Raw genomic sequence first — 23426 nt, forward strand, 5'->3', positions numbered from 1 at the left:
TGCCAGTTATGACTTTATTCATTTTCACATTTAGATATTACAACAAAACTCTTAATGACAAAGGATAACAAGTACAATAGGAGGAGAGGAAAGAAAGCAGTGTTCTAACTGGTTTGATACATAACCGTGAACTTCCAGAGACAAGACTCAACAGGAGTTATGAAAACTCACGTACGCTCACTGGTAGGAGAAACTCACGCATGCAAACACCCACTCACCCACAAAACGCTCACACAAACCACACTTTTGTACTCACACATAACCCATGTTGTAACCTACTTGCTTCGGAGGCAGTCCACTGAAACATTGAATGCTGCTGTAGCAACAACAGGTACCAGGTTAAAATATTGCAATATAAATGAAGTGTTACTTGATACACAGGTTTTTCTTCAGAGACGCACGTGTATTTGCAAGTAGGGGACCAAACACTTTGTTTTCATGAAGGAGGAATGTCCTCTCAACACCAACACTTTGTAAGGAAAAATAGGACTGTGTGTAGACTGGGAACGGTCATTTTAAAAGAGGATGATGATAAATAGCTTAGCTTCAGTTATGTGTTCCAGTAAAAGGCCTGAACAAAACAAAACAGTGCACTGTGAACAGAACAGGCACAAATATCGAACCTGGGTTTTAAAAGCTGAAATACTTCCTTGTAGCTGTGGAAAGACAGAAAACGCTGTTGCCTCTCATCTCAAAACCAGAACAAACCAGCTTCTTTTCATGCTCGCATTTATCTGAAGACTGTAAAAAAAATGCCAGAAATAATGCAAGAGTGTGGGGAAGGGTATCAGGTTTGTACACTCTAATTTTAGTATACTTTTAAGAGAGCAAAAGTACAATTGTCTCAACAACTCTTCAGTATCCCACACTATAATTGTTCCTCCTCATCAGGAGTGTCTGAAAGAGGAGCCAGCATTTGCTCGTATTAAGGCTACATTGTTTGTGACAGGCTGTTGATGCAGATACAATACAATCTGATTCTTTCCCCCCTCCAAGATGGTACAAAATAGAGAAAATAAACTTCTGTGGGGTTGGATGATTTGAATGTTTAAACTCAGATGTCACTTCAGTGCTTTCCCCAGTGTGAAGCAGGGGATCTTTAACAATAGCTCTAATGAAGTAACCCTTCTCCACAATGATGCTTGTGAGCAATTTACAGCTGAACCTAAAGCCCCAGTGCAGCTGTCCCGGCCTACTGGGAGTGCTGACAGCCAGCTAGAGCACTCAGATGCCTCCGTCCCATTTCTGCTGAGGAATCCTGCCAGTGCCCTGCAAATGCCTGGCTTTGCTAGCATGTTTCTAGCCCTCACTTGTAGCTACTTTGGAATTACGTTTTTCAACTGTTAATTAATTTATAGACATCTTTCTTGGGCCTTCTCTCAGACAGGGCTGTGTTTCCAGGCAGAGAACTGTTTGTGAAGCAACGGAAACAAGAAAATGTGGGCCCTACACTGCACATTACCAACAGAGCAACCTGAATTCAGCTCTGTCTGTCACCTTCCACCCATGTGAATCCTGGTGGAGACCCCCAGCAGCACAGGGCACAGGCAGCCTTCCTTCTGTCAAAGAAACCACCCATCCAAAAACCGGGGCAAGACGAGGGCAGGAGAATTTGACCTGGCCTAGACCCCACTGGCTGTCCTACTTCCCTGGCCTGGCTCTCCAGCATCTCCTGCCGGAAGGATTCTTCCTGAGTCATAACAATTACTTAAAGATATTTAAATTCCTGGCAACTTCAGGGGACGCCAGCAGAAGTCAGGGAATTAATTGTCACATGCAGTTTCTAATTCCATGTCCTGAGCCAGCTTGGCTCAAGCCGGTCCAGTTTTGTGCCTCTTTTTGCCATGGAAATCACAGCCATGTCATCCTGCTGCCATGAAATGGGAGGGGAACATCGGGTGCTCTGCACAGGCTTAGAGAATCTGAATGACAGCCATGCTTTTCCCATGTGCTAAATAAATTTTCCCCATTACACTTGTGCAGACAACTATAATTAAGACTTGGGAAAGTCATCCATAAGGACTCACAGGCTCATGTCAGGAAATACCTTCTGCTGTAAGAGAAGTACAGTTTGGGAAAACAGTGTGTCTGGCAGGAAACACAATTTTAAAAGTCCAAACCCTTGCCTATATGCACAGAGGTGTGGCCTTCAGGCAGAAACTCCCCGGTGCTGAGATGCCCTGGTGCAAGGAGCTCTGCCAGCCTCTGGCGTGTGGGAGAAGGGAAGATGACAAGCTGTTCAGACGAGCCTCTTCGCCCAGACTCCTGGTGGTGATGTAACCGTGCTCTGTGGCTGAGCTCTTGCATTATGAGCAGGATGGAAAGAAGTAGGTGGAAAGTAGTGAGGCAGCAGCACAGAAATCTGTTGAGAGGGGCTGTGGAGGTTCCCCAGAGCTCTGATTCATGTGGTATCTTTTAGAAATAAAGGGCCCAAGTGATGAGATGGTTCCTCAGCAAATAAATGTTTCTCAGTCCTCCAGAGACAGGTACGCTGTGCTGGTGGCTCTGCGATGGAAACTGGAGAGGAGCCCATGGGGCAGAGAGTGCCTCCGTAGAGCCAGGGAACCAGGGTGGCAGGAAAGGTCATGGTGCAGAACTGTCCATCCAGAAGGGTTAGGGCTTGGGCCCTGGCCAGGCACTGCCCTCTGGTGCTCAGCGCTGCCAACACAAGGAGATGCAGCCCAGAGCACCTCGTTGCTGGAGCTGTGTTCCTTCCATTGTTTCAAAAACCCTTGCAGCAACTTGTAAATAAACATTTCACTCCCTACCACTTACATGCTTTTCCTTTCAGCAAACAACCCATTTTCACTCTGTTTAGAAGCCAGCTGAAATTAACACAGCCTTGCTTTAATTTCTCACTCGAGCAACAAATGATCTCAGCACTGCTCTAGGAGAAGGGGAAGGCAAGAGCAGGAGACCTGTGAGCAACCTGCTCCCAGCACAGAGAATATAAAACCCCGTCTCACACAGCGCCTGCAAAAAGAGTGGCTATTTATCTCACTGGGAGGGCTCTAGCCATCAGCTGGTGACCTACTCAGCACTGGCTGTGTTGAGATGGCTGAAAAAGCCCCAGTGGTAAGGTAGATTGACAGGTCGCCACCAGCAGAAATGAGAGGGGTGTGGGTGTTGCTTGCAGAGGATATATAGGCTGGGTGTACACTGGTGCCTCCCCAGAGTGAACAGCGTGCACAAACATTTACAAAGATCCCTTGGGATCTCTCTGTACACCTCTTCAAAACGTCCTGCTCTTGCTGCTCCCACCACTAGGGATTTCTTCCCTTTGATTCTGCTCTGCGACTCAGCAGCTGACATCATGAGGAGAGGAGGAAGAAGCAATCCAAGGAAAAACATTCAGGCCGCACACCAGGAAGAAACTTGAGACTCAGGCACATCTATTTATATCTGACCTGAAATGGGCTTTCTGAATGGGAAGCTGATCTGAGTGGAGGCTGGATGCTAGGCAGAAGGTGCTGTAGTGCTGAACACAGGCACCCAGTCGCCAGGAGAATGCATCTGTCTGAGCCACAGAAATAAAAGAAACCCGAGGAATCAGCAAGGTGCTCTCTCCAGTTCCGGCGCAGAGAAGTTGCAGCTGGAGGTGCTGCGTGGGCCGTCAAGCTGCGGTTCCAAGGACATCAGCGTTCCCCATCTGGTTTTGGGTGGGTTCCCTGCTGGGGTTGGGTGTAGGTTGAAGGGGAAGCTCTGAGTGACCCCGATGATGTGCCTGGAGGGTGGAAGGGGATGCCTCAGCAGGGCGTCTCCGGGGCCTGATGCCATTAGTACTGCTCGGAGAAGAAGGAAGCATGGAGAGTGGGGGGACTGGCCCCCTCTCCAGGCGGGGTGCAGCTGCCATCCTCAGAGTGTTCTGACAGCTCCCCGTATTCACTGTTGTAAAAAGTCTGGCCTCCGACCTGGGACCCGTACAACGGCCGACATCTGCCCCGCAGGTCTGACTGTTCCCCTGGCAGCTCTGCAGTTCGGCTGGGCCCTTTACTGCTGCGAGAAAGAGAGACAAAGAAGGTCAGTCTGAGCACTCCTGGAAAGCCTCTGTCCTGCTTAGAGAGATCCCAGGTTCAGGAGACATCATCTGTTAATGCACAGGGCAGCGGTGGGGTCAGGAATATACCTAATACACCTTCACTTCAAAGCCCAACACCAGGTCTTGCTCTAAACTTAACCACAGCCTATATGTGTTGTAAAAACCCTGCGTGTAACCCAGCCACAGAGTTATATGGTTATTTTACCTCCTCTAGATAGCTCTGGGAAGCCCAGGGAAGGGTTGGGACCCCAACGAGCAGGGAGAGGCAGGAGACATTACCTCAATTGCTCCTAGACCTGGCAGGAGTAACAGAAGCTGATATAAGCCAACAGCGAGGATGGGGGAAAAGAAACAAAGGAAGACAACGAAGAGGATGTGGGAGGAAAGCAGCAACCACATCTCTGCGCCTGCCAACACCAGGTGACAAACAAGAGGTCACAAGAGCGAAGGCAGGGACACATTCAAGGGGAGGTTTAAGGGCAGTGTTTGCTAGGGGATGGGCCCTCAGGAAGCCCATGGTGTAGGAGACAACAGGAAGGTGCCTTAGGGAAAAGAGGACAAGGACAAGAAGCAGGAGACAGTCTGATACAACAGCAGAGAGCCCACAGGGCTATGGCTAAGGGCAAGGACAATGACCAGCCTGATCTGATGTTGGGAGGGAGAGGAGGAGAGGAAGAGCCTTGGGACTGGCCTTGTCTATACACGTGCTGACATGGCTCACTCAATACAGTCACAGAGATAAGGTCTCAGCCTGCTCTGGCACCAAGCAGAGATGAGCAGGACATGTTCTTACTCAGGCTCCAAGTGTGGGGCAAGGACATAACCACCTGTAACATCCTCAGCCCTGAGAGTGCCAGCTTGACCTGCCAGCCTCAGTACCAGCATGCAGGAAGTCCTAAGGCCTGGACCATCCCTGCCATGCCACATCAGGGCCCTGTAATACATGGAGCAGGGCTGAAGGAAACTTGGCAGGGCTGGGGTGAACCCCAAGGAGGTGGCAGCCACCAGGTTTCAGTCTACCCCGCCTGCCACTCCTTGAAGAAGCCCTGATACACTTCACCAGAAAATGCCAATTAGCAATAAAGAGCCCTGATAACACTGTCATTCCACTGTGTCTCATCATCTTAGTGGACACATGCTCATGCCTTACAGAACAGGTTTTGGTCTGTTGAATGGGCGTCGTTTATATTTTTAAAACCTAAGAAGCAGCAGGCAGGTCTGTTATTGGTGCACTTTGCCTCTTGTTAACGTGTGCATGGACTTCTCTGGCTCAGAGCCCACAGCTCTGCTGCTGCTGAGAGCCCCAAGAGGCATACCCTACAGAGAGCTGCCAAGAGCTCCTTCTTGTCTCATTGCATTTGGCAGCAGGGAGATCTGAGTGGCTAGACTTAAGGAGTACCTGAATCCACCTTCTTTTCTGTGTCGGTTTTCTATCCTCTCAAATTCCTCAGATGCCAGAACCATCCCACTGTCTGTCTGATTGTCCTGGAAGGAAGCAACAGGAGTTATCAGTAACATCCCTGTCAACTGATCAAACTGGGAAGGGAGGAGGAATCATTCGGGAGATGAGATCATGTGTATCTGTGATGGGAAAAAGGAGTGGGGGCATTTTACTTCCAGAAAGACCATGGAGCATGCTGGTGATATTCTTAGGTGACTTCCTAGGTGCTTTTAAGCCACACATTCAAATGTAGGATTTGTGTGGGCAATTCAATGCTACTTTTGGGGGAAAAAAAAAAAAGAGAGTGCTCCCTGCCTGGAAGATGTATTACCATGAAACCCATGAGAGGTGAGATTTTCATCTGAGATTAATGGTATGATTTAAGTTTTGCAACCACAGGAGATGTAAGTACCAGACCAGTTCACAGAAGCCAGGAGGGCTCCTACTGCACACTGCTGTGTTAGTCAGGATAGGGGAGCTCCAGGTGCAGACAAGCACTCTGAATTTATCTAGTCATGGCTGGATTTCAGTCTGCTTAACCAGGCTATGTTTACAGATTTGAGAAGGGTGAAGAGCAGGCTCTTCTCTGAGATCCTTTGTAGTCCTTGCTTGAAGATCTAAACTTCCCTATTTCACAGTCAGAGAGTAGGAGCTGTGCTATTGAAAAACCCTATGTGCCAGGTGAAGAAATGAATGTGCATAGGGCTGGACAGACTGAACAGGAATGACGCAGACAGACTGACATTAGATAGAAGTGATTTTCCTTCCATGATCTTAAAAGCAAATGTGTAAGGAAACAGCTGAATGTTTTTTCACCCCTCTGCTCAACCCCACTCTGATGCTACTCACCGGGTGTGCCTTGTACATTGTGTGTGTCATGGGAAACTCTTCAAATGTCTTTATCCTGGATGGACACCTGATCTGATTTCCTCCCGTCAAACAACCAGGGAACGAGACGCAGTTGTAATATCTGCCCACAGAAGCATACAGTATTCAGTAAAACCAACAGAGCCAACGTCCTGAATAAACAGGAGCTGAATTCAACTTCCTCTCCCTGCAACCAAGGTATGCAGGGAGGTAAATAACCAAAATGGTGTGTTTTTGGAGGAGAATATGGTCACCTTAGGCCTCTTGTCCCCCTCTTTCTACAGTAGGGAGCACCCGGACTTCCTGACTGCATCAGGCACTGATTACCTCTCCACTCTGGATAAGCAGAGTAATGCCATATAGATCCCAGGTGTCAAACCATCACAGCTCTCTGGAGATATGAAGCCTAGGCCTGTCTGGTTTAGATAGGAACAGACTAGTTAGGATGAAGATCCTGCACTAACAGACTGGCAGAGACTCAGCTGACACCTTCTTTCCTCATCTACCTGATGAGCTGGGATGCCTTTGGTGGGTGGGATGTGATGCTCTGTAGTTTGAAGCAAGAGGAGGAATGTCAGGCTCAGACACTGGGGACTCTTGTTTCTCAGCAAAGGAAAGTGATTTTGTTTTTATGAGCAAGACACTATGGCCTAAGTGCTTGGATCACACCTGATCACCCCAGATTTTTCCAACCTCTCACTACTGGGTTCTCCTCATATCCCTCAAACTTCTTTACAGCTCAGGTCACTGGCTGCCCGCTGGCCTCCCTCAGCCCTTTTCACAGGGGATTCACCTTGCTGCTAGGCTGTGGCAACGTATCCTCATGTCAAAGTCTTCTTCATCTGAGTTTTGCTGGGCAGAGGAAGGCACCTGGCAGAAACCATCATCTTCTGAGCTGTGAGAGTCATTCAGTGGGATGTAATCCTTCCCTTCCTGGGAGGAAGAACAGTCAGTGGCTTTACAAGAAGGGGAGGCCTTTCCTGCTAGAAAGGGCTCTACAAACAGAAACTATCAGAGCTGGGGAAGAACATTCCTATTTTATGTCTTTTGTTTCTCTCAGACAAAATATCTGCCTGGACATTTCTGTGCCCACTGAGTTACGTGTTTGTGAGTGTTGCAGGTCCATGGAGGTGTGTGTGTGAGCAGGAAAACAACTCAGTCCAGTGGCACCTACACTTCTCCAGCCTACATGGACAAAGCACCGTGACTTAGTCATGCCTGTGCTGGGATCCAGTGCTGAAAGGTTAAAATCAGAGGGGCAGGATAGGTCAGTACTCATTTTTAAGCATTTAGCTCTCATCTTCAGATAACTTCTGATAACATCAAGAAAAAGTTAATAGCAGAGCTGCACATTCATTGCAGTTAGAAGTGCTGGTGAGTTACTGCATGGCAGTGATTAGTAATAGTTTCAGAGAATTGTGGATATCTGACTGCTGTAATGGAACAGTTGTTTAGTTCACATGGCCCTGACATTTAGATCTGAAGATAGAGTTTCAGAAACCTTGGTGAAGTCCAGGTTTTCATTATGCAGTCATGTGGGAGGCAGGAGTGCCAGGGCCTTGAGTCAGCTGAAAAATTTCAAATAATCATCTGGGGATTAGGATGGAAATGCTGGAATGACGACTGAGAGGGCACCCGCCCTGCAAGGAGTGGAGCTATTTTAGGATTCAGTGAGAAGGCTATTGCAGAAATATTGTCTCCAGTACCCCGGGGGACAGACTTGTCTGATCCAGGAAACAATGTCTCATCCCTTGGCCTATACAAAGGCTTTGCATTGTCTGGGGTGTCAGAGGAGGGCACAGTGGAGGTGCTAGCAGTCTGGAGCTGTACAGGGACACATAGAGATTTTCACCTGCTGTACGTTTTCCTGAAGAAGGTTCCCCAGTATCTCCACCAGGTCGGAGAAAGTTGGTCTCTCCTTGGGATCACCATGCCAGCAGCTCAGCATGATACGGTAACTGCCGAGAAGAAACACTGGTTTTATACCACAGAAACCCCCTCCTACCCGGCTCTGCAGCTCCTACCCATGTGGTGCCTGCTGGCACAGTGTGTACTTGCAGTGTGAAGAAAAGCTTGGTACCCAGCACATTTTGTGCCACGGACCTACAGGAAGGGGGCTGCAATGGGGCTGGTTCATTTTGTGTTGAATATAATTGTTAGCTCAGGCAGAGCCAGGTTGGACACCTCAGATACCATCCAGAGCAGCAAAGCACATTGCCAGCTTACAGAACCATCCCAGAGAGGGTATGCAAGGGATTTGGTGTTCCTAGATAGCTCTGTCCTGCATTCAAACCCAGGAGAGGAGATGTTGGCTCAAACCCTGGCTGAAAAGTCTCTGCATCCCACAAAGGGGCCTGCCCTGCCCTACGCTGGGATCCACGAGGTATCCGACTCACATTTCTGCTGTGGCGTACTCTGGGGCTCTCATCCTGGTACCATCTTTGAGCCTCTGGCAGAACTCCTCGTTGATCTGGACTCCAGGGTATGGAGATGCCCCTAAAGGAGGTTTGAAGAGGGGTGAGGAAGCGGGAACATGAAGTGTGCCATCAGAAAACAGTCCATGTCCTGAGACTGCCCTTCCTCCCAAAACACATGGGAGCTGTGGTCACTTCTCATGCACAGCTCATGTCTTTGATGCTGCATGAGACAGGCCCCACTGCCTCAGTGGGGAGGAGGCTGCCTCCCATCACCCTGTTCACGGGTGGATATGGCCTTCATATTTCTTTTGCCCACACTGATGTCTTTCCCGTCACTCCTCAGACATGCTGCAGAGCGCCAGGGCCTCCTGCACAGACTGACCCGCCAAGCTGCGACGTGGGAGGAAAGTCCTGCCTCCCTCAGCAGCATGTGGCCCTCATTAGCACTCACCTAGTGAGAAGATCTCCCAGAGCAGGACCCCAAAGGACCAGACGTCACTCTGGGTAGTGTAGACCTTGTCAAAGATGCTTTCTGGAGCCATCCACTTCAGGGGGAGGCGGGCCTGCAGGAGGGAGACAAGGGGCACAGTTGCTTATTCAGGAACCAGAGCCAATAGGCCTGATCCTCCTGATGGAGGAGTGGAGGTTTGGTTAGGCCAGAGGGAGGGACAAACACACTGAAAGAGTATGAGGATAGAATAGTGCTGAAGGGCTGAGGGGCAAAAGGAAGGAGATGGAAGCCTGGTGGTGGTGGACTGAACCTCCATTATTGGGCCAATGGTCCCTGGTCCCAGCCATGCAAGTGGTTCCACTCCTCCCTTTTTATCTTTTCCTCGGTTTCTTCCATCCCCAGAGTAGTTTATCAACACCTCACCAGAGGCCTAATCTGTATAGGGTTTAAGAAGATGGCACTCACACTGCCCTTCCTGACGTAGTCAGGGTCCTTGTAGATGTCCCGGGCCAGGCCAAAGTCGCATATCTTTACCACGTTGTTCTCTGACAGCAGGATATTGCGAGCTGCCAGGTCTCTGTGGATGCACTGAAGGCACATGAAGAAGAAGGGGCAAAATCAGAGGGACAGGAACCACCATCATAAAGAGCAAAGCACCCCCCATCCCTATCCTTCCCTTGCCAGCCTGATCTGTAATGGGGAAATAGTGGAAGCAGGGAGGAGCTCAAGACAAAAAAAATTAAAGAGATTATTAAAGAGAGGATGAAATGCAAGAGGACTAAGTTCCCATCCCTGCATTGCCTGAGACTTCTTGAGGGGCATGAGGCAGATCACTGAATCTTTCTGTGTGTCACCTGCAAGGTGGCTGCAGGCAGTCCCCCTGGGTGCACGGTTTTGTAGAGATAAATCACAAAACAAGTTCACACTGCAATAGTAGAGATCGGAAACAGCCAGTCAAAGAGCCCGGCTATTCATGGGAGAGGCTCTGTGATTACATGGACGGACCTCACCAGGCCTTTTCTAGTCAGGTATGCACAAAAGAAGAAAGGAGCATTGCAAAGGGTGAACTCACCTTTCGGGATGCCAGGAACTCCATGCCACGTGCTACCTGGAAGCTGTAGCAGATCAGGTCTTCCATAGTCAAGGGACTTTGCCACAAGTCATCCACTGCCCAGGAGTACAAGAAAATGGTTAGACAGTGAGTGGCCTCTTGTCCTCCTTGCCTCTCTCTAGGACTGCAGGCTACAAATAGCCCCTGGGTGAGATACAGCTAGTGCTTGGTGCTAACTGGAGAAACTGTCTCCCACCTAGGATTTTCTGCCTAGGTGGCAGAAAGCACACAGCAGGAACCTGTTCAAGTGTGAGGAGAATGAGTCCAACTTCCAGAATACTTCAGTAAAACATCTGGAAGGGCCTTTGAAGGTTAACCCATCATTCCTGCCCTAGGTAGGACCCACTGAGGAAACCCTTCAATTCTTCTTTCTTTAGGCTAAAGAAAAAATTTTAAGTGACTTAATCCTCCCTTTAGGGTTTCTAAAGTCTATTCCAAGAGACAACAGATGAATATAATAGCCCTGTTCAGGGAATTGCCACACAATAGTGGAGTGATCGGCGTTGAGGCTGGGTCCCAGCTGCCCATTGCTGTGCTCTCCCCGTTCCCAAGTTAGGCAAGTCTGGCATTTTCTTGACGGACTAGGTGAGGAGCTACTGCCAAGGCTGGGGTATTACCTTCCTGGATCGGCTGTGCTGTCTGGCTCTTGTGCATCAGAAAGCGGTTGAAGATAGCACTGTCACTAGTCCTGGAACGACTCCTCCTGTCTGCTCTCACTGCCTCCACGATGGACTGGACCTGAATACGCAGCCTGGGTGACTTCTCCTAGCAAGAAGATCAAAACAAAAACCTCAGCAGGCAACACACAGTGCAGTTCCTGCACCCATGAGCTACACGTCCTGCTCTTAGACTGTAATTTTGGTCTGGAAGCACCTGTTCCCCACTTCAGACAGGAATTTCTTCCCTGATGTTACCCATGAGCCAACATCACTTTGTAAAGGTGACCTACTGCTAGACAGAGGGTGTCTTTGTCTCATTGTTGGGTTATGTTTCTGGTTGCATGTCTTCCTTCCCTAGCCATGGAACAAGTCCCTAGGGACAAAGGAGGTTACTTACTCTGTAAGGACTGAACCCTTCCCGCTTGGTCCGCAGGTAGTTGGAGAGGTTGCCATACTTGCAGAACTCAACGATAACCATGAGTGGACCTGACGAGAAGAAATCAAATATCAGAAAGAGGCAAGGATTTGGAATAATCAGAATTTGTGTCAATTCACATAATATGCAGTGCTGCTATGCTGCGGCACCAAGGCTAAGCACACACATACACACTGATAACGTCCCCACGTGTCCCTGCAGTCACTCTTGTGGCCAGCAGAAATAGCACGGGGGATAAGCACTGATCTCTGGGAGCAGGCCCAGCCTGTCGCCCTGGGATATTTACCATTGGGTTTGGTACAGGCACCCAGCAAATTCACCACGTTGAGGTGATTCCCGATGTGAATGAGGATCTTCAGCTCTGACATCAGTGCCTTGTGCTCACTTGCGGTAGCTCCCTCTGTAAACACACAAACCATGTCATGATGATGCCTCCTTGCAGCTTTTTTGTGCCCCCTCTTAGCACGGCATTAATGTGAGTCTTGCTGGGGAGGTTGTGACCCCAAAGCCTCGGTACATTTTGTTATTGCATGTTTCCAAATGAAATGGCAGAGCCTCCCAGGACCCCTGTTGTAATGCACAGGGTGCATCCTTCAGGTGCAGGGACCCAACACAACCTGCATCCAACAATTTTTTCCTTATAATAGTTGTGCAGGAAAAAATATTACTCGAGGCTTACATACAGATGCACACATTTGAATCTCTGCCCTTTTAGCCTCCAAGCAGAGATAAAGAGCTATAAAACTGTTTTAAGGAAAATTAGAAACAAAAAGACATTTGAGGCTTTTGATTGTGACTGAAGATAGGAGCTGCCTCAGAAGATCTTTTTATAATTCCTCTCCCATAGCAAACACAGCATTGTGCCCCTGTCAGCTCTCTGTACTGCATTTTCTCTCTGACTGCCTAATTTGCAACAATTCTTGCTCCTCTGTTTTACCCTAAAGGTGCATTCTCTGTTTGTGTGTGCATTTTTCATACTTCTCTGCCTTCCCCATATGCATTTTGCCTTACTTGGGTGTTTGCAAATTTAGTTTGAGAGAGAGAAACATCCTCCTGAGCTGCAGCTGGAGGGCCAGGTAAGAGCCATGCCTCAAAGGACTGTAAAACAGCCTTGTATGGCCAGGTTTCCCTCTGCAATTGTCATGCGGATCACCCGTCCACCTGCAGTGGTAAGTGCTCCCGAGCCAAGCCATGGTTCAGTTTCTATGTACAGGCCGCTGCTGACTGGGGACTGCCTTGATATTTTGTTGGTTGCGAAATTACAGGATAATGTTCTGGATGCCTGTCTGAAAGTGCGGCTTAAAATCTCACTGTGGGTTGACCAGGCTTTGGATGCAAAGCCAATTCAGCCCTCCTAAGCTCCAGATCTGTAACGTGCTTCTTTACCCAGCTCTGAACCTGGCCCATAAACATGAAATACAGGAACATTTTGAAGAAGGCAATTAGGAGCAACATTTTCTTTGGTGACCTGCCAGAGAGGGGCTCTGGATTCTTGTTCTTCCTTCGAGACAGATCTTACTCTTTGCCTTTGCAGACAGTTAAATTTCCTTGAAAGCTGAGTTCCCCAGGTCCCTGCTGTCTGCTCTACCACTTGCCTCCCAGTGCAGCTGGGTGGGGCTAAAGCATTCACGGAGGAAGGCCAAGAGGATCAAATGTGTAGAGGCCAAGAAGCCATAAATTAAAAGACTGGCTCCAGCTCCTCTCCCCTAGCTCAGTGCTGGCTCAAGCAGAAGCACCCAGGAGTGCTTAAGGGAGATAAGGCATTTGTTAAGGCCCTGGAAAATGTTTTATGCAAAAGTCAGTCATTTACAAGGTAGACTGTCTCTGGCACCCTTTATATCCACAAGGACCGCGTATTCTGCTTCGCTGTCCACATACCTTTCAGCATTTTGACTGCTACGGTCTCACAGCTGTTACTTTTATTGATTCCAAATGCTGATGCTTCCACCACCTTCCCAAATGCACCATGACCCAGGACTTTACCTATGGGCAAAGAGAGAGGCAGCGTGAAGGAAGGCAGGTGCAGCACATGGAGAATGGGATGAAAAAACAAAAAACCCTACAGGAAACCATGGGATGAAGAAAGAAAAAGGGTTATAAAGGAAAAGGAAGGAGTGCAATATATGCCCTTTCCAGGTGGCTGCTTGCTTTGGTGGTGAGAATAAGAGAGAGGATGAGGGGGGGAACTGAGACAGAGCTGGCATGGACAAAGTGGAGGAAGGAAATGGCCCTGCAGAAGTGAGAGGCTGTTTGTTGCCCTCAAACAGGCCGTGTGGGAAAGGTAACTGTGACACCTTGCAGCAGAACAGCCAGGGCTAACGTCACTGCTCAGTGCATCAAAGGCAGTCTGCAGCCCTTTTAACCCTCCCAGACAGAAGGAAGAGACTGCAGGTGGGTGTCTCAGCATGAGGAGGATAATGGCTGCGTTCCTGGTCCTGAACTCAGGGTACCTCCCTTGAACTGGGCTGCTGTGTCCTGATCGCTAGTTGGAGAACATAGGGGTGTGTTTTAAAGCATGCCCAGAGGTCTCATGGTCTCAGTGATGCCTGTGGGTATGCTGGGAGAGTCTGGGCTTACAGTTGGCTCAGACCTGCCAAAGAGACCCAAAGAGATTTTCCCAGGCACAAGTGGGCTTTAGGGACAGTACGGAGAAGATGGGAAGCCTGAGACAGGAGGCATTAAATACACAAAATTGTGTAAGAAACCTGGAGGGTGAGTTTGAAGGGCTGGTGGGAAGCCCTGGGTGCAGCATGCAGTGGTGGGGATGGGGCTCAGCTCACCTAGGCGCAAGCGGTCTCGCGGGAATTCCCACTTGCTGGAATCATAGGGCAGGTACTCGCACTGCTCCTCCAAAGGCACCTCGCCGGGGTCCATGATGATGGAGAGGTAGCCAGTCTTGATGTCTGCATGGGCAGGCTGTGGGGATCAGCCAACACAGCGGGTGAGGAGATGCCTCCTTTGCCTGCCTCAACCTGCTTTCCCCTGGCAAAAGCCATTCCCTGTCCCCGTCTTTACTACAGCCCTTACGTGCCCTGAGAGAGAGACAACCACATACCCTTTTGATGTTACAGAAGATGAGGATAAGGAGGATCCAGAAGAAAACAGCGATGACCCCAGTCCCAATCAGGATGACAATCTCCACATTGGTCCTGTCATCAGAGCCTGTGGGACGGGAGTGAAATTGCAGATTCAGAGATGCCCGTTCCCTACCCCAGCTCGACTGTCCCATTCAGGATGTGGAGAGACCAGGGAGGTGTGTTTCCCCTCATGCTAAGCCTGTCTGAGCAGGCTGACTTTGAGAAGAGCAGAGTAGCTTGACACTTCCCAAGCTAAACATTCTCTGGACTACAGATGCTCTAAGGGGCTTTCACTGCCCCCCTGCTGCCTGGTATCACAGGGAAGAGGCATGGGACCTTGGACACGCTCCTGTCAGACGGTTTCATCCCCAAGGGGTGTTGTGGCTGCTGGTACCTTCTACGGAGACACTGGCCGAGGAGTTCACACAGCCCTTGGCATTGCAGACGCTGCAGAGGTAAAGCCCAGCATCCTCCTCCCTCACCCTCTGAATGCTCAGCCTCTGGTTGAAGTCCGCCAGGTCGATCCCTGTAAGGCACGGAGGGTTATGGTGGTCACTCACAGGAAAGGGGGATTCGTATATTGAGCTCATTGAGTCTGAAAATAAAGCTTCTATTTTTTGGCTGTTTTATTTTAGATGACAGAATGAAATCGTGCCAGCTGGCAGAGGATCTCCTCTGGGGCCTTACAGACCAAAAACTACCCTGGAGAGGCCCTCCTCAGGCGGTGTATGGAGGGAACGAAACCCCTACAGACACTGCTGGATGGCAACAGCACTCGGGCCATCCAGATGGTGTGTCAAGCTCTGCTTCACCTCCAGGGCCTGTTCCTTTCCCTCTGCAATGTGCCCAGATACTTCCCATGTTCCTTCCATAGGTTATGGGTTGGTCTCTGCCTTAGCAGAGATGCCCAGCACTGAGCTGAGTGTAAGAAGGAAAATGATGCATCTCTCTTTGCTCTCTGAATGTACATGTGCACAGACAGTGCTGAGCCAGGCCCTAGGGCAAAGACTCAGACAGTGAGCCTGCATCAAACCAGGGCAGAACATGATTAAAACAGAGTTCAGACAATTCAGAGAACCAGGTGTCTTTGCCTGGTCACAGCAACTCCCAGAACCCAGCAGTGCTGAGTTCTCTGGCCACCGGACACGATGCCCTGCCTTTGATTCATCCACACCTCACTGTACCTGACACTTCTTCCACCAGTTTCTCGTCTTTGTACCAGCTGATGTCAGGAACGTGGTTGCCGTCCACCTTGCAGCGCATCTCTATGGAGTCGCTGACATTCACCCAAATGTCTGTCAGGTTCTGCTTGAGGCGAGGGATCTCCAGGGCTGGAGGAGCAGCACAAAGAGGAGGGGAAAACGGGAAACGGATTGATCAAAAGAATTCATAGCGGGCTTTGGGTGCTTAACCCCTGCTCGCATGGCTTCTCCCAGGGATGGACTGGGAAGCTGACTGCAGCAAGAGCACCAGCTCTCCTCCGTCACTCCCACCCGCCCTGCTGACCCTCACCCTGCACAGAGATGTACTTCTTGTGGCAGTGCTTCTCCCGGGTCTTGCGGTTCTGCACCTCACACACGTAGTCTCCCTCCTCGCCCAGGGAGATGTTGGGGATGGTGAGCAGCAAGGTCGCGTCGTTGGAGTCAGGCTGAAAACGCAACTCCCCTTGCATCTTGGTGGCATAGTGGTGGACGTTCTTGCAGTCCAGGACGAGGGGATTGCCCTCCTCATCGTGGAGCTTGGAGAGGTTCAGCCGATACCACTGCAGATTCTCGTAGGTGTAGTTGTCTGCATTGCAGCTCAGCTGGAGGTCCTGTCCCTCTATGGGCTCTTCTGAGGGCTGGGATTCAATCTCGAACCCATCTGGAATAGCTTTCAGGAAGGAAATGAACATGTGGATGAGTTTTCTTGGCTCAACTACCAGGCACATTGACATTGTCTCCTTGGGCTCAGCTTTCTAAGACCCTGCTGTCCTCAGTGGTTGCAGGTATTCACCTGCCTCCACAAAGGCTGGTGGCTGCTGACGGCACGGGTACTACTTACAAGGCTTCTGGGGTCTCTCCAGACAAGCCTGAAGATAAGCCTCTGCCTCCAGCCACTGCTGCGCCCCTGCTGGGTTCCCTGTCCCCAGCAGGCACGAACAGGCTCCTGCCAGCACAGGGTACTGCTGGCAGGAAGCTTGTGTGGCCCCATATGGGCCGACTCCAGCCCCCGCTGCTGGGCTCCAGCTCCTACAAACTTGGCTTTCTCCCACCACCAAAATCCTGTGGGGACCGTGCCAAGGGCTGGGGCCAGAAGGACCCTGCCTGGGAGTGGTTCTGGCAGTGCCACTAGAGGATGCTCTTGGACCAGGCACATCCCCTAAACATAGCCACACCGGCTCATCTCCAGATCTGATTGCATTATCTGCTGCCAGGGCTCCAAGCTTTTGCTACTTAGCAGAGATGTGGGGCACCCCTGCTCTCCTGCTGCCTTCCTGGTCACTGTGTAAGGTGCTACGTGTGAATGGGAGGATCTGGCAGGTTTAGGGACCTGCCTATTCCAGGCAGAGAGCCCAGCTGACACGTGTGGAGGGGACATCCACGGTACTCACTGGTCACATAGAAGTAGATCAGCCGCTCGTCTCGACCCACTTTGTTAGAGGCGATACACTTGTACATGGCTGAGACGTTGGCCTCCTGGATGGCCAGTTTGCTGACTGTCTGGTGGGGGAAGAGAGCATCAGAAGAAGTTAGGAACGATGAAGGGGAAGAGAAAAGTAGGATCAGCGCTGCTCTCTGGCAGACAGCAAAACACACAAGCCTGGCCCCAGAGGGCAGCTGTACCTGGAAAAGGGTTATGCAAAAATAGGCTTTTGTGTATTTCAAGCCTCATCTGCTGGCTCTAGCAACAGCAGTGTGGTTTTATCCCCAATTTCTGCTCCTTTTCACAGTGTCCAGCCAGTGTGGATGCACCTCCATGGGAGCAAACTGCTTGCTAAGCCCCTCTGGCCACCACAGGGACAGGCCTGTGCCCCGCATGGGAGACATGAACGTGATGAGGGGATGGCTAAGCTCCTGCCAACCTTTCTGACAGCGGAGAGAGAGGGAAGGGACACAGAGACTCTGATTCCCTGAGCCCTCTGCAGTTAGTTAGGTGACTGCTCAGGGTCCCACATTGTTCAGTGGGATTTACAGGTACTTACAGACCCGTTAGTCCTCCTTTTATCCACAAGTGGAAATCAGCCCTCTGGAAGCATCGCAGCTCTCGCCACTTCAGGAAGAGCTATCATCTTCTCCCTTTACATTCCAAGTGTGTATAGACACGATCCTAAAAGCTTCCTCATCTGTCCTTCCAGCAAGACATGACTAAGGCTGGGCAAACAGCCTGGCTGCTGTCCTGGGAGCTCGGTCCCAGGAGATGCTGCCTCCAAAGAAGCTAGGAAAGGCAGTGAGGCAGTAGGGCGGCTCTCCTCCTCCCAGCTCACACTGCACACATGTGAGCTGCCAAGTATGTTACAAGCACTCCCCTTAGAGGAGATTTGCAGTTTGAAGGTTTCTCCTTCTCCCCCGCAGTTAAATGACAAGGTAATTACATGCAAAGATTCCTCTAATGAGGCAATGTTTAAAATGCAGAAGATTTATTTCCTATAGGGAAAGTACTTTGTCTTTACTATTCATCCCGTACACTTTGGAAGGGATTTTAATTCGAAGTGGCAATATATTAGCTTGTGTAAATCAGAAGGAACAGTCATTCACTCAGTGCATATTCATTACAGCTGAAGTGACCTTATTACTAGCACTTTTGTATGCTGCCTTTTCTGTTTCCTGGGAATATTCAATACAGCTGAAGTGACCCTACTGGCGGCACTTCTGAGTGCAGCCTTTCGTGCTTCTTGGGGATTTTCCCTCTAATGGGTACTGTTACATTTAAACTGGGTTTGGTCTGCATTTGACATCATCCTGCCATCCAGAGTGCATGCCCATGCACTGCATGCATGGTGGCTCCTTCTGGCCTTTATGGGCAGAATAAAAACCAGGAGGAAGATGGTAAAAACCAGAGGAAGATGGTAAAAGACAGTCAGAATGGAGGAGGAGAGGGAGAGAAAGCAGATCTGGGGATATAGTGGAAGAGCTCTCCTCTCCTGGAGCTCTTGCACATCCCTGGGCTGCACAGCCTGAGTGGGACCTGCAGGGCAGTTAGCACCTAACAGACAGGGAATGAGGACACCGCTCTGGAACAGGAGAAAGAGGAAAAAAAAAAGAGGGGAAATGAACATGGGAAACAGCAAAAGATCTAGAGAGACAGAAGAACCAAGATGAGAGTCACATTGGGAGGGGGACACAAGGTCATCTCACCCAGGAGCTCCCAGCACCCCTGCTCCCTTCCCCAGGGGACGCTGATCGCTGCCTTTCCCTTCGGCTGCTCTGGGAGGAGCAGCGTCTGCCCCTGCCACCCTTTTGGCAGAGTGACGAACTCCCGGCCAGGCCGGGGAACGGGAAGTGCCTTTGGAGGTGTGTAGGAAAACAGGAAGTGACTTTCGGAAACGGGGGCCCATTTGTTTGTTCTGCATCCCTCTGCGAGCAGCCGGTGCCCGACAGCAGCGGGAACAGGAACCCTGGCGCAGCACAGGGCACAGGCCTGACACTTGCGGCTACCAGAGAGGCAGAAAGAAACAGGCAACGAGCACTGTCCAGCTGTTTGCAGGTCACACACCGTGACAAGGGAGAGATGTTCTTTCCAGAGAGGAAACTGTGTGATGGAGAAGTGGGTTCTGCAGGGCACACGTGTGCTGTCCCTCACGAACCTGCAGTGGGTGGACGCCAGCATCTCCATACCACCCTCACCCCATGAGGAAGGGGACAGCTAGATGAAATGCCCTGCCACACACATGGATGTTCCCGAGGCCAGAGATTTCCTGGTCAGTGTGTGGCTCCTGCTTTCCCTTCCCAGTTATGCAGGCTGCTCTTTGGGTCTGGCTCTCCCAAAACAGCTCAAGCAGGAGGACTCAGAAATGCCCCCGGGAGCCCCCCCAGCCTCACCCCCACGCCCTCCCCAGCTGGGTGCCCCAAGTTCAGCAGTGATCGGTGTGGTCTCTCCTCTGCAGTCAGCCCCAGTGGGAGCCTCTCTGGACGCAGGGAAATTTCTCAGAGACGACAGCTCTCCCTCGCCCTGGGGCTGCCTGGTACCGCAGAGCTCCAGAGCAGGGGATGGCTGCTGCTGGTTTACTTTAGAAGCAGAGGTGTGACGCACTCCCCAAATCCGTCTCTGCCAGGTTCATTTCCAGGCCACTTTTGCTGGCTGATAGCGATGGACGCCACCAAGACTCCCGCTCCCTGCTCTAGGGTGGGCCTGGGGCTGCGGCCTCACCTTGTTCCGTCCCTCCACGAACTCGACCCAGGTGTCGATGCTCTCGATGGGGTTTACTGCATCCTGCTGCGACACATCTTTCCAGTCCTTGCACTCGGGCATCCGGTCTCTCTGGTGGCGTCTTGCTGCCCGGTGCCTGCTATTGCTAATCCAGCAGCCAGGGAGGAACAAGGGAAAGAGAAGAGAAATGGGGAGAGGGTCAGCTGGGAAGAAGGCAACAGAAATAGCTTTGTGTCTGAGAACCAATGCTCCTATTCTCTGACTGCAGAATTTCCTGGGTCTCTTAATTACGTGGTCCTAAAGTGCCTTATAAGAGTGCTCTGCAGTCACTAGTGAGGCAAACTTTATCTACAGATATGAAAATTGAAGCAGGGACCAGATACTGGTGTCCCAGGCGGTGCCTTCACCCTCAGGCCGGTGGTTTCAAAATTCACTGCTAAGGATGGAGATAGGAAGGAGAGAAAACTGTTCATGTGTGCCTGGGGCAGTTCCTGATGCCACTCTGCTCAACAATGAGACTTGAGGCCTGGATGGGACTGTGAGTCAGGGATGTCACAGCCTGGCCGGGTGCTGGCCTGGAGAGTAGAGCGTGCAGCACCTGAGAGTGTACCTCCTACCCCAGATCCCACAAAAGCTGGGAGGGAAACATCCCAAGGAGAGATGCTGCTGGCATCTCCTGAGGACATGGTGACACCTCTTTGGGGCTGAGGCAGGCGAGCAGGGAAGAGAGCCCAAATCTGTCAAAGACCCAAGATGCTGCAGCTTATCGGGTGCTTCTGCTTCAGGTGGAGCAGGGAGATGGGAGGGTCTGCCCAAAATCCAGGGAGGGAGGTGAGGAGGGAAAGGGCTCACAGTGGCAGAGAGGAAGGGGGGAGCTGAACACCCAGGAGCAGGGGCAAGGGCGCGCTGCTGGCAGTGCCGGCAGAGTGCTCAGCAGGGCGAGCACACCGGTGAGTTGTGTAAACAACAGGAAGCCAGAAAGAAGCCTCCTGCATCCTCTGTAGCTAAGCTAGGCAGAAACACAGCGGCCTTGGGAGACACTGCTCATAATTCATGGGCCCCTCTGCTTCCTGACAGGGCCACGGTGTGCTCGCATGCAATGGAGATCACTCTGGTGTCCCTGGCTCGACAACAGCCTGCACAGGGCCGCAGGACCCGGCTTCCTCTAGGCAACCTGATGTCCTCTGCCCTGACTGCTCTGGCTACAACTCTCCGGCATCCCTTTTCCCTCTTCCTGCAAGGCCACAGCTGAAAAATACCACTGCAGCCCTGTCTTGTGCTGCCCCCGCTTCCTGGGGAATAGGCAGCGGGCATGGGCCCTTCCTGCCTATCCATCGGTGCTGCCGGCACCAGCACCCTCTGGGCAAGCTGCCTGGCAGCTGGCAGAGAGCTGGCACTTCCCCTGGATTCTGCACTCGTACAGCAGAACTCCCCTGGCTTCTGCAGCAGCTCTGACCCCCTGCCTACCAGTGCTTTTGCTTTCATCACCCAGCAGAAGATGAAGGACCAAAAAACCACAAGGACCTGAGGGCAGGAATGGCGCAAGCCCCAGCTGCTGTCTCAGGGTCTCACCAAGGGGCTGTGACCATTTCTTCTGCAATCTGCCTCAGTTTCCCCATTTGCACAGCCCTTGGCAGACAGCCTGAGGGGGCTACAAGCTTTGTCACCAGTCAGTGGGTGTTACTGCAGGTGCTGTGAGGTGTGGCTGGGCCATGGACATCCCCTGCCGGACGCAGATGGCTGGGGGGGCAGGGGAAGCTGCGGAAACAGTTGGTGCCTGGGACCAGCCAGGCTGGGCAGAAGTCCCATGGGCAGCACAGCAAGCAGCTCCGGTGCAATCCATTCCACCTCTCTATGGGGCAAGTGGGTGTATGGCACTCCGAGCCATCAGCTGCTGCTATCCTCCTCTCGCCACATCATGGCTGGAAGGACAATAGTGAAATAGGGTCTGGGACACAGCCAGGGTCGCAGGGAGCCCGTAGCTGGTGCTGGTGGCCTGGCAGCATGCGGGTGCTGGGTGAAATGGCACTTACAGGCTGCGTCGGGAGAACATCCGACAGGGCATCCACGGCCTCCACTGCCACTGGATCACCTCCGGTGCTGGGATGCCATAGACTGTGCAGGTGAGGGCCTGGGGGCTCCTCCGGGAGTAGATGCTCGGGGAAGAGGCTTCCTTCTCATGGATGCGTGGAGGCACTGCAAGCAGAGTGACACAGTGAGGGGCCCTGGGCTCAGCTGCTGCATCCCCAGGCACTGTGCATCCCCCTGCACAGCCCTCCCCAGGCCTGTCTGTAGAGAGACTAGGCGCTAAAGGACCGTGGCTCTCAGGGCAGCTCCTGAGGCGCTCAGACCTGTAAGGCAGAGCAGGTTATACTTAAGCAGATTCAAATGATGGCATTTCTCCTTCCTCTGCGGGGCGTGACTGTCTGGATACTGCAGCACTCCCAGTGCTGCCTAGCAGCCCCCAGCACAAGGTTACAGAGCCTGCTGGAGACAAATCCCCAGGCAGCAGTGCCCTTCTACTGCTTCTTGTGCTGGCCCCTGATTCCTGCATGACAGCAACCAGTTTCCACCAGAGGAAAGCTCCCCAGGAGCCGTGGAGCACCCAGAGGAACTGTTCCAGCTGCAGGCTCCACGTGGGTCGCAGCTGCCCTGCTCTCAAGTCCCCATCAGTTAGGATCACTTTCAGCAGCAGCCCCAGCTGCTGTTGGGAAACGCCCTGAGCAAGGACATACCCTGCCCAGAGCAATGCAGCCAGGAACAAAACTTCAGTGTCCTGATTCCCACTCCTGTGCTGCATCACCCAGGCCACAAGGAAGCAGCCCTGCTGTAAACAGAGCACCCCTCAGGAACTGGCACAAGGAGATGATGTAGGTACCAGCTGCTTTAGGAAAGCAGCAGGGACTTGGTCTTGGAGCACCCCAAAGGCCAGGGCCATGGGCTCAGTGCTCTCTCCCTGGCCCTGGCCCCCTCCCTTACCGTTGACGATTAACTGGAGGCTGATGTGCTTCTCCAGCCCTGCCAGCCTGTTCCTCAGAACCAGCGTGTATGTCCCAGCGTGCTGCTCCGACACATCCTTGATCTGCATTGAAGATTGAGATTGCTTGGGAATTAGCTTCCCGTCCTTGTACCTGCAGGGAGGCAGAGAGAAAATGCAGCCACGGAGAGGAAGTGTCCCACCGGCAGCCAGGCAGGGGCTTGCTGGTCCCCACCAAAGCACGGTCCTCTCTGGAGGGTCCCCTGGGCCTTCCTCAGACCTGAGTTACGGGTCTGCACATTGTCCTTTGTGGATGTGTGTGAGGTTGGCAGTGTTGTGACTTAGCCTCAAGCAGGGCTTGGGCACAAAGCTCCCAGCTAGCTCTGGAGGAAGTGCAGCATGATGCAGGACACGACCTGTCTCTCTCTTGCTCCTCTGGGCAGCCGTGATTCCCGCTGCAGGGGCATGTGGGGGCAGCTCCTATGGGAGCTCCACTTGGCCTCTCCAGACAGCACAGAGCTGCCAAACCAGGCCGATACCTTTGCTGTTTCTCCCCCATACCTCACATCCTCACCCCTCAAGCTGTGCTGCTGAGAGCTAGG

At 51.7% G+C, this 23426-nt stretch overlaps 1 protein-coding gene across 5 annotated transcripts in view; it reads right to left on the minus strand.

Moving 5' to 3' along the window:
- FLT4 (fms related receptor tyrosine kinase 4) overlaps positions 1-23426 on the minus strand; it is a 55361-nt gene continuing 31935 nt past the window's right edge. For 2 of the 5 annotated variants that reach the window (XM_035570941.1, XM_035570945.1), the window contains exons 9-30: positions 22827-22978; positions 21881-22043; positions 19848-19992; positions 17092-17200; positions 16011-16370; positions 15683-15829; positions 14893-15024; positions 14477-14583; positions 14202-14337; positions 13300-13404; positions 11708-11821; positions 11383-11471; positions 10944-11091; positions 10288-10382; positions 9681-9803; positions 9216-9327; positions 8744-8843; positions 8200-8305; positions 7141-7280; positions 6330-6450; positions 5439-5524; positions 1-3996 (exon numbers count right to left, since the gene is read on the minus strand). In XM_035570941.1, the coding sequence (XP_035426834.1) occupies positions 3777-3996; positions 5439-5524; positions 6330-6450; positions 7141-7280; positions 8200-8305; positions 8744-8843; positions 9216-9327; positions 9681-9803; positions 10288-10382; positions 10944-11091; positions 11383-11471; positions 11708-11821; positions 13300-13404; positions 14202-14337; positions 14477-14583; positions 14893-15024; positions 15683-15829; positions 16011-16370; positions 17092-17200; positions 19848-19992; positions 21881-22043; positions 22827-22978 (3010 nt within the window). In that variant the 3' untranslated portion in view covers positions 1-3776. The remainder of the gene's footprint in view (positions 3997-5438; positions 5525-6329; positions 6451-7140; positions 7281-8199; positions 8306-8743; positions 8844-9215; positions 9328-9680; positions 9804-10287; positions 10383-10943; positions 11092-11382; positions 11472-11707; positions 11822-13299; positions 13405-14201; positions 14338-14476; positions 14584-14892; positions 15025-15682; positions 15830-16010; positions 16371-17091; positions 17201-19847; positions 19993-21880; positions 22044-22826; positions 22979-23426) is intronic. The other 3 variants (XM_035570942.2, XM_035570943.2, XM_035570946.2) reach the window with 3 other exon arrangements.

This window comes from Cygnus atratus, chromosome 14 (assembly GCF_013377495.2).
Source record: "Cygnus atratus isolate AKBS03 ecotype Queensland, Australia chromosome 14, CAtr_DNAZoo_HiC_assembly, whole genome shotgun sequence".
NCBI lineage: Eukaryota > Metazoa > Chordata > Aves > Anseriformes > Anatidae > Cygnus > Cygnus atratus.